Source organism: Podarcis cretensis (genome assembly GCF_951804945.1).
Source record: "Podarcis cretensis genome assembly, chromosome: 15".
Lineage (NCBI taxonomy): Eukaryota > Metazoa > Chordata > Lepidosauria > Squamata > Lacertidae > Podarcis > Podarcis cretensis.
Genome location: NC_137185.1, coordinates 42,381,551 through 42,396,231, shown reverse-complemented (window position 1 = coordinate 42,396,231; position 14,681 = coordinate 42,381,551). Strand labels below are relative to the sequence as shown.

Sequence of the window (14,681 nt, the reverse complement as noted above, 5' to 3'; positions counted from 1 at the left end):
CCTAAATAAGTGTGCAGATGGTTGCAGCTGTCCAGTTTCTCCCCCTACCCCCACCCCCACCCAGAAGTCCTCCTGCATTCAATGGAAATAGGGTTGCAAATGTTCACAATGCCTAGTGTTGTGTGCCTTGCAAAAAGTAAATATTGGTTTTGCTGTAAATTGAATTTCTTCTTGTACAACCCAAAGAATTATATCCTGCCCACATGCTGTCTTCCTTTCCCATCCCCCACTAGGACTAGCACTTTAAAAAGCTTTGCTGCACCATTCAGACATCGATTTCTGCCTTCATCTACTACCCCTTCTCTTCCCAGTGCTAACTAAGCAGACTGCTTCACCCTTCAGCATTTTGAGACATATCTTGGGACATATCTCAGTATTACAATGATTCAAGTAGCACAGTCCTACCCATCTCTACTCAGGAGTCAGTCCCATTATTTCAATGGTGCTTGTTCCCAAGCATGTTTGCAGTCTTAATATACACAGGATGCAAGCTGTGATAAAAATGGCACCTTTGGGTCACACATGGTCAGAAGAATATTTAAAAGAGTCCGTCTAACAAGCTGCCTGTGCAAATGCAGCTCTGCAAATGTCCCAGAGAAGCCTGCTTCAGTCTCCTTTCTCCGCTGACTGCAGTGCTGCAGTTCTATGACAACACCATATTAATGAGCCAGCAGCAGCGTGGACTTCCGGGTGGCTTTCAAAGTTGATCTTCCAACTTTGGGTAATAGTGGCACCATGAATAACCTCTCTTGCACAAACAAGAATGCAAGAATAACCTATCTATCTATCTATCTATCTATCTATCTCTCACAAAGACACACACAGGACTTATAACTAGCCAAGCTTAGAATCATTTCGCAGGAGCCTCCTTAGAAATCTGCATGCATGTTCTGAACCCTGCAAAGGCAAGAGCTGTAAAACAAGTCTGAATGAGGCTCCACACCTACATGGAAGGAGCTCCATTTCATGAAGTGGGACTTACTTCTGAGAAAAAGTCCTTCAAGGCATGCCTGTGTTTCATCATTTGCCATGGGATACACACAGAGAAGTCTTCCCTCGGTTTAGAAATGAATTCTCACTCACTTATTCAATTCGGTTTTTTTTTAAAAAAAAAAACATTTTTAAACTGCTTGTTTTATTTTATTTTATTTTATTATTTTATTTTATTATTTATTTTATTTTATTTTATTTTATTTTAAAAGTACCATGCCACACCAATTCCATTGAGTGTGGAATGATCCAGTTCATGAACAACTTACTCTAGAGTTGCTCCACTAGATTCAGTGGGGCCGTTGTGAAATAAGTGGAGTGTGGGATGAGCACCTGCTGCTGCAATGAAATTGCAAGCTGTGCAGCCCAATTTTAGGAATGTTTTCAGTAAAGTAAATCCCACTTAGTTCCATGGAAACTCACTTTCTTCAGATGTAAAGAGCCTCATAGGTTTCAGAAATGAAACAGGGGAGTTGCCATGTAAGTCTATTGCAGCAAACAATATGTGTATTTTTAATATATAAAATAATAGCTCACTGCGGGTGTGTAATGAATAGAAGGACAGATGGGACAGCTATTAAGAATGTGACTTAATGCCGATTTTAAAAAGGATAGACTTGGTGAATGCAATATCACTCATACAATGGTTAAAGGCTGGACTGTAAGGTAGCCTTCCCAGCTCTTAACTACTTTAGACATCTCTTCCTTTTATATCTCTCTTCCCGCCCCACTCAGCCACCGCCCCGGGCTGCCTGACCTTTCAATGTCAAGCCCTTGATAGGTACTTTAACTACTGATCCTTTGATTACCGCGATTCTTTTTAATGAGGCTCTGTCATATTTTAATAGAAAAGTCTTGTTTGTTTTTCAGGAAAGAGAAATTATTTGCTGGGAAATCGAAAGGGTTAGGAAGGGGCTCTTCCTGCCGCTCTGCATTGCAGATGGGGAATCAACTCCACATTTAGATCTTTGCAGAAAAGCGGCAGGACGGCAGAGCTTTGCTATGTCAGTTTAGAAGCAAAAATTCAGACACCAAACACACGCCGGTACTGGGGAGATTTATTCAGCAGCGAAACTCTTCCTCCTTAGGCCGTCCACGGCCCGTTTTTCCCTGCGGCGCTGGCCTTGGTGCTGAAGCCGCCATGACTGACACAGACAAGACACGCGCCCGCGCCTTACCTGAAAACCCACCGCGGCAGATCGCCCCACCCCCACCAACCCAGCGTACGATGCTTGCCTCGATCTCCTAGAAAGGGATCCAGTAGCCACTCACGCCGCCCCCCTGCCACTGTCACCACCCTGCCCGATGTGGGCCAGGCGGCGGCTCCTTGGGTGACTGCTCCACAGGGGGCCGCTGCAGCGACGTCTGGAGCCGGGGCAGGAAATGAGGAGGGGGGGACTTGGGAAGAGACGGGGAGGAGGAAAGGATTGGATGAAACAAGAATAAGGAGGTAGAAATGTGGGTGAGGAGCGGGTTACCATGGGGGGGAGAGAGAATGTGCACCATTGCACTCCTATATGCACACTTAAGCCCCACTGAACATTGTGAGACTCACCTCGCAGAAAAAAGTGCACCAGAACCGAAAGTGAACGTTCAAATTCCGTTCAGAAGGCGCGCAGTGGGGTGTGGAGGGGGGACGTAGCCAAGGAAGGAAGGAGTTTATGAAAGGACAGTCTGGCATTCGGGTGCCTCTTTCCAGGGGAGAATCTGAAGGAAAGGGTGTGGCTTACTCTCAAAGGGCGGGGCTTCCGTCCCTTGGCCCCGCCTCTCCTCGCTACCTCATACCGGCCGGCATGTCCCCTTCGGAGGCAACGTGCGTCTCCGGTATATAAGGCGCTGCCTTCTGCCGAGTCCCCGCTGCCCTGAACTCAGCGCCGAGCGCCTCTCACCAAGTCTTCCAAGATGAGCTACACGCTGGAGCCTCTAAGCAACCCGTCTTACCGGCGGGTGGCCGACAGCCGGACCACCTTCAGCCGGGCCAGCATGTCGCCTTCCAGCGGCTTCAGGTCCCAGTCGTGGTCGCGGAGCTCCCCCAGCACCGTCTCTTCGTCCTACAAGCGCAACCTGGGCGCGGCGCGGGCTTCCTACGGCTCGACGGTGCTGAGCTCTTCCGAGAGCCTGGAGCTGAGCCAGTCGTCGCTCTTCAACGGCGGCGGCGGCGGCGGAGGCAGCGGCGAGCTGAAGCTGAGCCGCTCCAACGAGAAGGAGCAGCTGCAGGGCCTCAACGACCGCTTCGCCGGCTACATCGAGAAAGTGCACTCGCTGGAGCAGCAGAACAAGGAGCTGGAGAACGAGATCGCGGCGCTGCGGCAGAAGCAGGCGGGCCGCTCTCAGCTGGGCGACGCCTTCGAGCAGGAGCTGCGGGAGCTGCGCTGCGCCCTCGAGCAAGTCAACCACGAGAAGGCGGCGCTGCAGCTCGACTCGGAGCACCTGGAGGAGGACATCCAGCGCCTCAAGGAGCGCTTCGAGGACGAGGCGCGCCTCCGGGACGACACCGAGGCCATCATCCGCGCTCTGCGCAAGGACATCGAGGAGTCGTCCATGGTCAAGGTCGAGCTGGACAAGAAGGTGCAGTCCTTGCAGGACGAAGTGGCTTTCCTCCGCGGCAACCACGAGGAGGAGGTGGCCGACCTCCTAGCCCAGATCCAGGCCTCGCACGTCACCGTCGAGCGCAAGGACTACCTGAAGACAGACCTGTCGTCCGCCCTGAAGGAGATCCGCTCCCAGCTCGAGTGCCACTCCGACCAGAACATGGTCCAGGCCGAGGAGTGGTTCAAGTGCCGCTACGCCAAGCTCACCGAGGCCGCCGAGCAGAACAAGGAAGCCATCCGCTCGGCCAAGGAGGAGATCTCCGAGTACCGACGGCAGCTCCAGGCTAAGAGCATCGAGCTCGAATCCGTCCGCGGCACCAAGGAGTCCCTGGAGCGCCAACTCACCGACATCGAGGAGCGCCATAACCACGACCTCTCCACCTACCAGGTAGGCGCGGGGAGGGGGGTCTGGTGGTGGGCGTGGCTTGGGGAGGGGGCAGTGATGCTCTCCACCTGCCATCTGCGGCTGCCTACATTTGTTTCCATGCAAAATGCAATGGGGGCGGTCAGGAGACGGTGCGCCTCAAGGGGCGGGGCAAGCCCCCCGCCCGTAAGTAGTTCTACCCCGCCCCTCCCAGCTGCAGGATCCCTGCAGTTACTTGAAGGAAGGGCACTTTCCAAGGAAATTCCAACTGAATCAAAAACTGAGCTTCAAAATAAGACTTGCTCAAAACTTAACTCCATTGGAATCGATAACTTCGGGGAAAGGCATTCATGATCGGCACCTTAATGTGAAAAAAATACTCATTGCTCTTTCAGAAATGTGAAATGTGATTTGACCCTTCTGTGCCCCAATACGTGCCATTGAAAGTGAAAAGGGGAGTCTTTTAACATTTGAGCTACACCACACCCTCAAAATGAAGCAGATTTCAGAGAGTAGGTGATCCATGGACCTAGCCAGGATTTATGTTAGGGGGCAAGCTTCATGTTAGGGGGGCAAAATACCCCCACGGGGGGATCCCAACTGACTCTATGCAAAATGAATGGAAGGGCCAGGAAATGTTCTTCAGCTTCTTGTCTTTTACCAAAGGGGGAGGGCCATAGCTCAGGACAAAGCTTCACCTTTGCCTCATGTTCAATCTCCAGGGTGGGAATGCCCCCTTGTTTCAAACCCTGGAGTGTCACCCCTAGTCAGTGAGACAGTGCTAAGCAAGATGAATCCAGTGGTCTGACTCAGCATAAGGCAGCTTCCTATGTACTTCAGTCCTAAGGGATACCTTGATTGCATTGGCGAATGTGTGTTAGTTGGAATGGGGAAATGATGCTACAAAATACATAATGGAAATATTTATTTTGGTTTTGGTTTTTTAAAGTGGATAATAAGTGTTTTTTTCTTGCCAGCAAAGTGCAACTCACTCCGAGAAGAGGAAGGGATGGGGGGGGGGAGCCACCCCACAACTTGCTCTAAGCTCCACTCCTCTAAATGGCAGAGCAGAGATGGGAAAGATTCTGCCTGCCTAGTCCCATACAAAATGCAGCTCCCCAAATGAGAAAGGAGGGGTCCCACTTGCTTCCATGCAGGATGGAATCATCCACTTCCAAACAGCTCTCTGGTAAAAAATAAAATAAAGTGTTTTCTAGGAGTGTAGGAAAGTATTGTGCCCTTTGGGATGAAGGATGCTAAACTTAGCCTGAAAGACGTGTCACTTTGGAAGTTCTTGTGATAGCTCTGGAACTCCATTCACCAATCATAAGCATCCCTGATGCAGAACATCCCATAACTGAAGCACTGCAGAACTACCACAGGAAGAAGTGAAAAAAATATGCATATGCTGCTTCCCAAAGTTGTTAGCAGTACCAATAAAAAATGAATGTGTTGTGGCAATGCAGTTTAAAAATTGATCCTTTGATGACAACCTGAGCTGCAAAGCATGACCTTTACAGTAGTTCTTTCTGATCCAGTGGTACTGGATATAATTTAATGTTCCAGAGCATAGTAACTGACTAAAAGCAGCAACAACGTCCTGGGGAAAATTGCTATCAAGAAATGCTGGCTGTTATTATTACAGTATTAGCATTTCTGAAAATTTAAATAAAACACAACTCACAATAAAGTGTGTATGAAGAAATTCAATAAAGAATAGGAATTCTGATCAACAGCATTGTGTAAAATCAAACTAGGCTCACATAATTTCTGCAACAAAAACTCAATGTATTTGAAATAATATTTTATTGGTATTTATTTTTATTAATAATCATTATTTGACAAGGAACCTTTTCTCATAGCATGGGGAATCTGTGGGAATCCAGATGGACTTTTGCAGAATGATTCATCATAAAATTTAGAGAAGGCTCACACAGCAGTGGGGTGCTGTGTTTTGTATGCTGATAATTAAAGGTTATATTTGCTGCAAAATGCAAGCACCACTGCAGCCACCATTCTGCATCAGTGTCTGCTGAACTTCAGCAATGCAGAAGCTAAAAGTGCTGAGCAGATTTTCTGATAGAGCTGATCAGTGCAAAAGGCAAATCCCAGAGTGCCTGCTTTGGGATAGGAAGATGGATTCTGAGCTTGAATTCTATACTCTATAGACTATATGTGAACACAATTCCATTACCCCCACCTGGGCAAATCACAAAGCTTAAAGTGGCTTTGGCTAAAATGACTGCAGTGAGGACCACTGCTTGCATTGAATTAACTGCCATGGAGGTGACTATGGATAAAAATAAGATGAGCAAGCAACAAAAAGCAATCTGAGATGGATCTCTCTGCCAAGTGCACCCCAAACTTCTGCAATGCAGAACTTGATGGCACCAGGGAAGTCATAAAACCACCCTTCCAGGGCAAGAGGCAGCCCTCAAAGATTTCCACTGACAAAGGAACTTGCGCACTGCAGAATGATATTGGACAGAGCATCTGAAAAATACTTGAATCCCTCTAAAATAAATATTAGTTAGGGAAAAAGCAAATCAATAAACAGACCAAGTAGACCTTATTTTTATGGTGCAAAATGAGGCAATGCAGAATTGCATAATGTGATCAAAGTCCAGACATGAAAGCAAGCTTGTACTGCCTTCTATCTCAGCCTATTTCCGATGCCCCACATATAGCAAAAGCTCTGGTGACTTATCCATTTTGATTGCAATGTGCTTTTTGTCCAGTATAGGATTCAGATATGTAAATAACATAGCAAAAATGTATCTTGCAGCGCAAACTTGAAACCAACATTGAATTTGATGAGACCGCTCAAGGCTATTATCCCAAGACAACAGAGTGGTTTTGTTTCCAGATATTTAACCATTTATCCACCAAATACTTATTGCTATGAACAATGTTGTAGAAAATACGACCTTAGGCTGCACATCCCTCATCCATAAAAAATAATGCTTCCGGTGCGACAAAACTGCACTGAACTCTGTGGGATTTCATTCTAATGTAATTGTTTGGATGGAAACAGCCATTGCCACCCATGCCTGAGTCAAAGGAACCCTTCTCCACCCATACAAGGGAGAGGGTTCCAGCTGCAGCCCCTGAGGGCACACCCTGAAAAACTGCTTCAGACCCCTAGAAGTGACTTTGTAGGAGGGCTGCAGGAACTTCCACCACAAGGGGAATAGAACAGTCTCTCACATAACCAACCTTACTGCTTGCTAAAGTCAATAGGCTTAGAAGTGAGCTAGTGATGTGCAATTTTAGTCTTAAGAGACAAATACTGACAACATTTCCCATCAATTTTCCTATAGATATTGCTTTTTAAGTAGAGTAGTATCTAGAGCAATTGACCCATGTAAGCGTTTTGGCATCAGATTGCTGCAGATCTAGTTAACTCAATGGGTTTAGACTCTGAGCTTTTAAATCAATTGCATAGTTAGACTCAAGTAAATTACTATATTTTGCTGCTGGCCTCAAATATTGGAGCTGAGCCCAAATTTCTCAAATGATTTCTTTATTGAGAAAACTTTTGAGAGTTTACTTTTTCTCATTTCTCCACTAGAAAAAGATCACTTTACATAATTTTCTCCACTTGAACACCATCCTTTAATTTACTTATTTATTGCCCTGAAAATTAATAAATAAACTGTCCTAATGGTGAGCCCCAGCCCTAAGAAATTGTTGCGATCTTTTCTTCTTCCTCTAGAGAAATTGAGAGAACTGCCCTGCCCTCACCATTTCTCATCCCACAAATAAAGTGAAGAATTTCAAGTTGCCATTTCTACACAGCCTTAACAAATACACAATTTTACCTAAACTTTTAAATAATTATATTGTTCTGTTTAACAAAGGTGTGGATAGTAAAGAAAACTAGAGTAGGCTGCTAGGCTGCAGTGTTCCTACCACTAACTTTGGAGCTAATTTCCATAATACAGAAGTTGCATTTTGAAGCACAAGGATTTGAAAGCACAAGGTTTTTTGTGGGAACTACAGCAATCTGGGAAATTAATTTTTTCTTCTCATAGGTCAGTGTGATTCACAGCTTGGTGAAGCAAAATAGAGAAATACAAATTGATGAAGTCCAATTTCCAAAACTGACTTACATTTAAGTATATTGTCTTAACCAGGTTCCAATTTTTACCTAGTAATTTTAAGAGGCAATCTTAAATAAATGATAACAATAGCAAACTGAAATATTGATGTTGTGTAGAATGTGCTTCTGGTTTTCAGATTGTAAGCAAGAATAGGCTACTGGTGTCCTTCAGGACTTTGCTCCAGATTTCTCTCTTAGAAGTTAATCCAAAACAGAATTTCTCACAGCATAGATATTTCTAGTTTTGATTACTTTAGTCTATAGGAATGGTTGATATGGAGATTGAGGGGGAGAATTTTCATCAACTTTTCAGTAATCCCATAAAGTTCCTCTCAGTATTTCACACAAGAATAGCAATTTACTACCATCCTTCCCAGACCAGTGGTCTCTGAGACTTAGTTTTCTGGGGGCTCACAACCTATGAGCTTTTTATTGCTGTAAGAAAAGAGATCTTTAGGTCATTGGATCTCATCTAGTATTGGCTGGTCAAGTTGAGGAAATAGAGACTGTCACAACCTGGGCCACTTCTTCAGGAGTTGAGGAGCCCAATTCAAGCTTCACTTATCCCATCTCTCACAGTTCAATCACTCTTCCATCCATGTCCTCCTCATAAATATTGAAAACTTTTGTATGCTGTCAGGTACATGCTGGTAATTAAGAAAATACTCTTCTGTAACAGTTTCTCTCTCTCTCTCTCTCTCTCTCTCTCTCTCACACACACACACACACACACTGTATGGCTTTATGTATTCTTATTGTGAACTGCTCTAATATTTCTTTCTGAATAGCAGTAGATATATAGTTTAATAAATAAATAAAGTGCTTTATTCACCAGTGCACTCCTATTTACATTTTGCTTGTAACTATCCTAAATAACTGCCTGTGTCTTGGTTGCAGGATACGATTCAACAACTGGAAAATGAATTGAGAGGCACAAAATGGGAGATGGCTCGTCATTTGAGGGAATACCAGGATCTCCTCAATGTCAAGATGGCTCTTGATATTGAAATTGCCGCATACAGGTATAGTGAACAGAATGCCAACGTGGCTGATTTAGGAATTGCACTGCAGATGTTCTTAGTCCAGTAGCAGCAGCAACAACAACAAAATCCCACCGGGCTAATCTTTGAATCCCACAAGGCATTGTTGACAAATAAGCAAGGCATTTTGCCAGATTCTTAGCACAATTTGAAACCTGGGCAATAACGTTCTGCTTTGTGCTGTAGAGTTTCAGCAGAAAAGACATTAGCAGGGTAACATACCAAAGATCAGTGGACAAATTGGTAGGGGAATTGATGGTGATTATTATGGTTAGTAATGGTGGTGATAAATAAACAAACCACTTAATGTCAAAACAAACAAAAAAACCCTGGTCTTCACCTGGTGCCGATAAGACTATGGCATGGGTGCTGGACACACCTTTTTGGGGAGAATATTCCATAACTGGGGGGCTGCCATGGAGGGGAGGGGTCCTTTATCCTTTTCCAGTGTAGTGTGGTGGTTAAGAGCGGTAGTCTCCTAATCAGGGGAACCGGGTTTGTGTCTCCGCTCCTCCACATGCAGCTTCTGGGTGACCTTGGGCCAGTCACACTTCTCTGAAGTCTCTCAGCCCCACTCACCTCACAGAGTGTTTGTTGTGGGGGAGGAAGGGAAAGGAGAATGTTAGCCGCTTTGGGACTCCTGAAGGGGAGTGAAAGGCGGGATATCAAATCCAAACTCTTCTTCTTCTTCTTCTTCTTCTTCTTCTTCTTCTTCTTCTTCTTCTTCTTCTTCAGCATTTTCCCCCTTAAAATTTACAGTCAATAATACAAGCAAGAATGTGAAATTAAGCTGAAAATGCAAAGCTTTCCCTATCCATTATAATTTTCCATTTAATTTCTAATTTCTTAATACACCATCATTTGCATTGTTTTTGTAACATGGCGAAGAGAGAAATAATTTAAGCTTATGAAATACTCCAAAAGGAAATGCTAAAGTACAAATCTTTTTCAGTGGGAGATTAGCAGACTAGAAATGACTACCAATAAAATCATTGCAGGGACATTGTTGGCCCTGTACATTTCAGTTGGTAGACTATGCAAGTGTCATCCAACCCTGATCCACAGTAAAAGTATAATAAGCAATCAGTGACAACTTCCTGCCTTTCTCATCCAAATTCTACTTCCTGAAATCATGAGATGACTTGGCCTGCATATATTGTTTCATACATTTACCAAGAAACAAAATTCGGAACATAGGAAACTGCCTTATGTTCAAAGCAATGGTCCATTAGCCTAGAATTGTCTGCACTGGCTAGCTGCATCACAGCCACAATAGTACTCCTCATCCAGAACATGGCATAGTTTTGGAAGCAGCATTGTCTGCTGTGTTCATAGGGACATAGAAAGCTGTCAAACCATCAGACCATCTAACTCAGTACTGTCTGCACTGACTGGCAGAGGCTCTCCAGGGTTCCAGGCAGGGTCCTCTCCCAGCCCTACCTGGAGATTGAACCTGGGACCTTCTGCATACAAGGTGGATGTTCTACCACTGAGCTATGTTCCTTCCCCAGAGGACACTTCAGAATTAATATTGATATGCAAAAATGCTAAATATTGAAACAACACAATTTAGATTGACGGAGTATAGTTCTTCTATACTTGCCCATATCTCTTACAAATATTTTATTGCTATATGCAGTCCTGGATTTAAATAATGCTGGGGGGCGGGAAACAATACGTTCAAACAAAGTAAATATTAGTCCTGAGATTTAAACACTCACTTGAATTTTTTCTGTTGTTGTTTTTCCTTTGTTTCACTGTCCAGGAACATGTGTGTGTGTGTGTGTGTGTGTGTGTGCACACGCTAGTTGTCCACAAGACAGAAAGCAGCTATCTAAAGGCAGTATTAATTCGTCCTTAGGTTATATATTGAAATATATATATATAAGATAAACTTTAAGCACTCACTCACTGAAATCAATGAAATATGAAAGTTAAGCCCATGGTTAAATTTCTCCCATTGAAATTAATGGAGCTTAAATTTGGCATTATCATGTCCCATGTATGTGAACAATCCTTTGAAATAAATATAGAGAATTTGTAATCTTATATGCAATGGCCCTTTAAAAAGCAGCACAAATATTTATCCCTCAGTAGGCAATCGTAGAATTTTAGAAAGAGAGCACTATTTGTGGACAATGCTCTACAAGTTGTGCATAGCTAGAAAAATGTCCATCTAATGATGGAATGTGTATGAAGAAGCTTAGCTGATCATTGTTCACATTGATGCTTTCCTTCCAAATTTGCTAGTCTAGTCCCTTAGTTGCTAGGCAGGTGATTGGTCTGAGAGGAGAGAGAGTATTCGTGTGGCAGTTGATGATGTTACAGATGCATTGATAGGCCCCTAAAGAAGGTCCAATATGAAAGGGCCATTTTCTCCTAAATGAAAGTCTGCAACTTCCCCCAAACACAATGTATTTTCTCCCCATTCCTCTAGGTCAGGGTTGGGAAACCTTTGACTCTCCAGATGTTTCTGAACTACAACTCCCATAAGCTCCAGTAAGCATAGCCCAATGGCCAAGGATGATGGAAGCTGTAGTTCAATACCATTTGATGACCACAAGTTCCCCATTGCTTATCTGGGTTTTGTGTTGGTACCTTTTCCATTTATGTCAGCAATTTAGTTCAGAAGGAGAAGATGGGTTGACAGGTTTGCAGGGTATGGGATGCTATTTGATAGTTTAACAAGCTAGAAGCAATTTCCAGTTACTCAAAATAGCTTTTTAAATCTATCATAGCTACTTACAGAGATGCTTGTTCATTCAAAAATTCATCTTGAAATGTTAGAGATGGATGTTAATTCCTCCCTCTTCTTTCCCTAGGAAACTTCTTGAGGGTGAAGAAACAAGATTCAGTGCCTTCTCTGGAAGCATCACTGGTCCAACATTTACACATAGGCAACCTTCAGTAACAATATCATCTTCCAAAATACAAAAATCCAAAGTTGAACCTCCAAAGCTAAAGGTCCAGCACAAATTTGTAGAAGAAATTATTGAAGAGACAAAAGTTGAGGATGAGAAGTCTGAACTGGATGAGGCCCTTGCAGCTATGGCTGAAGAACTGGCTGCTGGAACCGCACCGGAAGAACAGGAAGAGGAGGAGGAAGCTGTAGAGGAAGAAATTATAGCCAAGGAAGAGGCCAGAGTTGAAGCAGCAGCTCCAGAAGCTGAGGAAGAAGGAGAAGGAGAAGAGGAGGGTGAGGAGGAAGGTGGTGAGGAAGATGAAGGTGCAAAGTCTGATGAGGCAGAAGAAGGAGGCTCTGAAAAAGAAGAAGAAAAGAGTGAAAAGGAAGAGGGTGAGGAAGAAGCAGAGGAGGAAGCAGGGGAGGGAGAAGCTGGAGCTGAAAGCAAGGAAGAAAAAGAAGCAGAGGAAGAAGGTGAAGAGGTGGAAGAAACCATTGCACCAGAGAAAGTAGAAAAGACCAAAGCATCTCCTCCTAAATCTCCTGCAGCAGAAGAAGCAGAGGATGATAAAGAAGCTGAAAGTGAAGAGCAAAAGGAGGAGGAGCAGGAAGGTGAAGAAGAGGAGAAGTCCACCTCCCCAGCAAAGGCAGGTTCTCCTGAGAAAGCAGGGACACCAGAGAAAGGGTCTCCTGAAAAACCAGCAACTCCAGAGAAAGCAGGGACTCCAGAGAAAGGGTCTCCTGAAAAACCAGCAACTCCAGAGAAAGCAGGGACTCCGGAGAAAGCAGCATCTCCAGAAAAAGCAGGGACTCCAGAGAAAGCAGCATCTCCAGAAAAAGCAGGGACTCCAGAGAAAGCAGCCTCTCCAGAGAAAGCAGGGACTCCGGAGAAAGCAGCCTCTCCAGAAAAAGCTGGGACTCCAGAAAAAGCAGGGACTCCGGAGAAAGCAGCCTCTCCAGAAAAAGCTTCATCTCCAGAAAAAGCTTCATCTCCAGAAAAAGCAGGGTCCCCTGTGAAGGAAGTGGAAGAGACCATCTCAGTCACTAAGGCAGCAAAAGTTGGTACAGAGAAGGATTCCAAAGAAGAGAAGACAGAAACAAGTGAGAAAGCATCAAAAGAGTCCACCAAAGAAGACATAGCAGTGAATGGAGAGGTTGAAGAGAAGAGTGAAGAAAAAGAAGACTCCAAGGCAAAACAAGTAGAGGAGGAAGACAAAGGGGTGGTGACCAATGGCCTAGACATAAGCCCCTCTGAGGAAGAGGAGAAGAAAGGGAAGAGTGAAGAGAAAGTCATGGTAACCAAAAAAGTTGAGAAATTCACTAGTGAAGGGGATGACGGGACGACCACATACATCACAAAGTCTGTGACTGTCACCAAGAAGACAGAAGAGCATGAGGGGACGGTTGCAGAGAAGTTGGTGTCCACTAAGAAGGTAGAGAAGGTCACTTCTTCACATGCCGTATTGAAAGAAGTTAAGGAGAGTGACTAAAATAATCATTTTCTCCCCCCTATTGGGTCGGTGCAAAAGGTTAAGCCATATGACAGCTGCAAAATGCATGTAAGTGACGGCTTCGAAGCGGAACGGGTTCTCTCGTGGAGTCTCCAGATCCACTCTTTCATTTCTGATTTTATTTTTGTGCAATACCCAGGGATGTCAGGGGGAATGCATGCAAGCCCAATGTGCTCCCTCTGCAGAAATTAGAGAATTTTTTAAAAATGCATGAGCTGTTATTCTTACAGAGGAAGTTGCTGAATTTCCTAAGCTGCTGATGGGACGCTTCTGAGGAACGTCTTAAGATGTATTATGCAAAGAATCAACTGAGCCAAATACAAACAAACAATAACAAACGAATGAATGAATGAGTAATAATAATATTAATCATACCCAGAACTCTCCTAGCCTTAAGCTATTTAATCATTATGTTTACCTCACTGGTGCAATTAAGATGGACTTTTGTTCATGGGAGAACCTACCTTGACATGCACAGTATGCAACCTTTTGTTGTTTGATGTAAGCAGTCACAGCAATTTGTGCTCAATAAAGGTCATATTGGAAAAGTGCCTGGCTTTGCCTGGATTTCTCATATAGCTCCACAGCTTATAAATTATTCAGTCTTTGCAGCAAACTAGGTACATGCTTCTGATAGAAGGTATATGCTGGGCTGCATTAAAATCTAATAAACATTATTGCTTGTAGCCATAGGCTATTGCAAATATAGTAAAATGCCTTCTAGCACAGACATAAACCAGGATAAATATGCACTCTATTTAAAATGCAATCAAAATTACATTAAACCTTGCATGCTCAAACTAATGAGTCAGCTTTACAAACCACTGGCATTTGGTTCAAGATCCTCATTTGGATTGCCTTTGTTGCAGCTGCAAACAGTGCAAGCTGATAGGAGATCGAGTAAATGACTTTATTCTGCATTGGTCACCTAGTACAATGTGACACAGGATAAGGTAACAATTCCTGTGCTGTTTTCCAACTTCCACTTCTGACCCTTTGATTCCAGAAAGTATTGAGTTTCATACAACCATGTCATGGTGACCTCTGGTGTTAGGCCTGCAAGGGCACACTCAGTCCAATTATCACATGAGTTCCCACTGGGCACACTTGAGTGAGCCAGCTCGGAATCTGTAATTCAGAAGGAATGGAACAAAGTCAACAATGAAATATAGACAACATAA

At 44.1% G+C, this 14,681-nt stretch overlaps 1 protein-coding gene across 1 annotated transcript; it reads left to right on the top strand.

The window, feature by feature from the left end:
• Nucleotides 1-2,550: 2,550 nt before the first annotated feature.
• On the top strand, nucleotides 2,551-14,050 carry NEFM (neurofilament medium chain). Its single transcript, XM_079954967.1, has 3 exons — nucleotides 2,551-3,969; nucleotides 8,945-9,069; nucleotides 11,910-14,050. The coding sequence occupies exons 1-3, from the start codon at nucleotides 2,893-2,895 to the stop codon at nucleotides 13,477-13,479; spliced, it is 2,772 nt and encodes a 923-aa protein (XP_079811093.1). The 5' UTR covers nucleotides 2,551-2,892; the 3' UTR covers nucleotides 13,480-14,050.
• Nucleotides 14,051-14,681: the final 631 nt, after the last annotated feature.

Excerpts from the sequence above, each read along its gene's own strand:
- NEFM (XM_079954967.1), top strand. The coding sequence starts at position 2,893 with ATGAGCTACACGCTGGAGCCTCTAAGCAACCCGTCTTACCGGCGGGTG. Across the intron at positions 3,970-8,944 it reads ACGACCTCTCCACCTACCAG|GATACGATTCAACAACTGGA; the intron begins GTAGGCGCGGGG and ends TCTTGGTTGCAG. Across the intron at positions 9,070-11,909 it reads ATTGAAATTGCCGCATACAG|GAAACTTCTTGAGGGTGAAG; the intron begins GTATAGTGAACA and ends TTCTTTCCCTAG.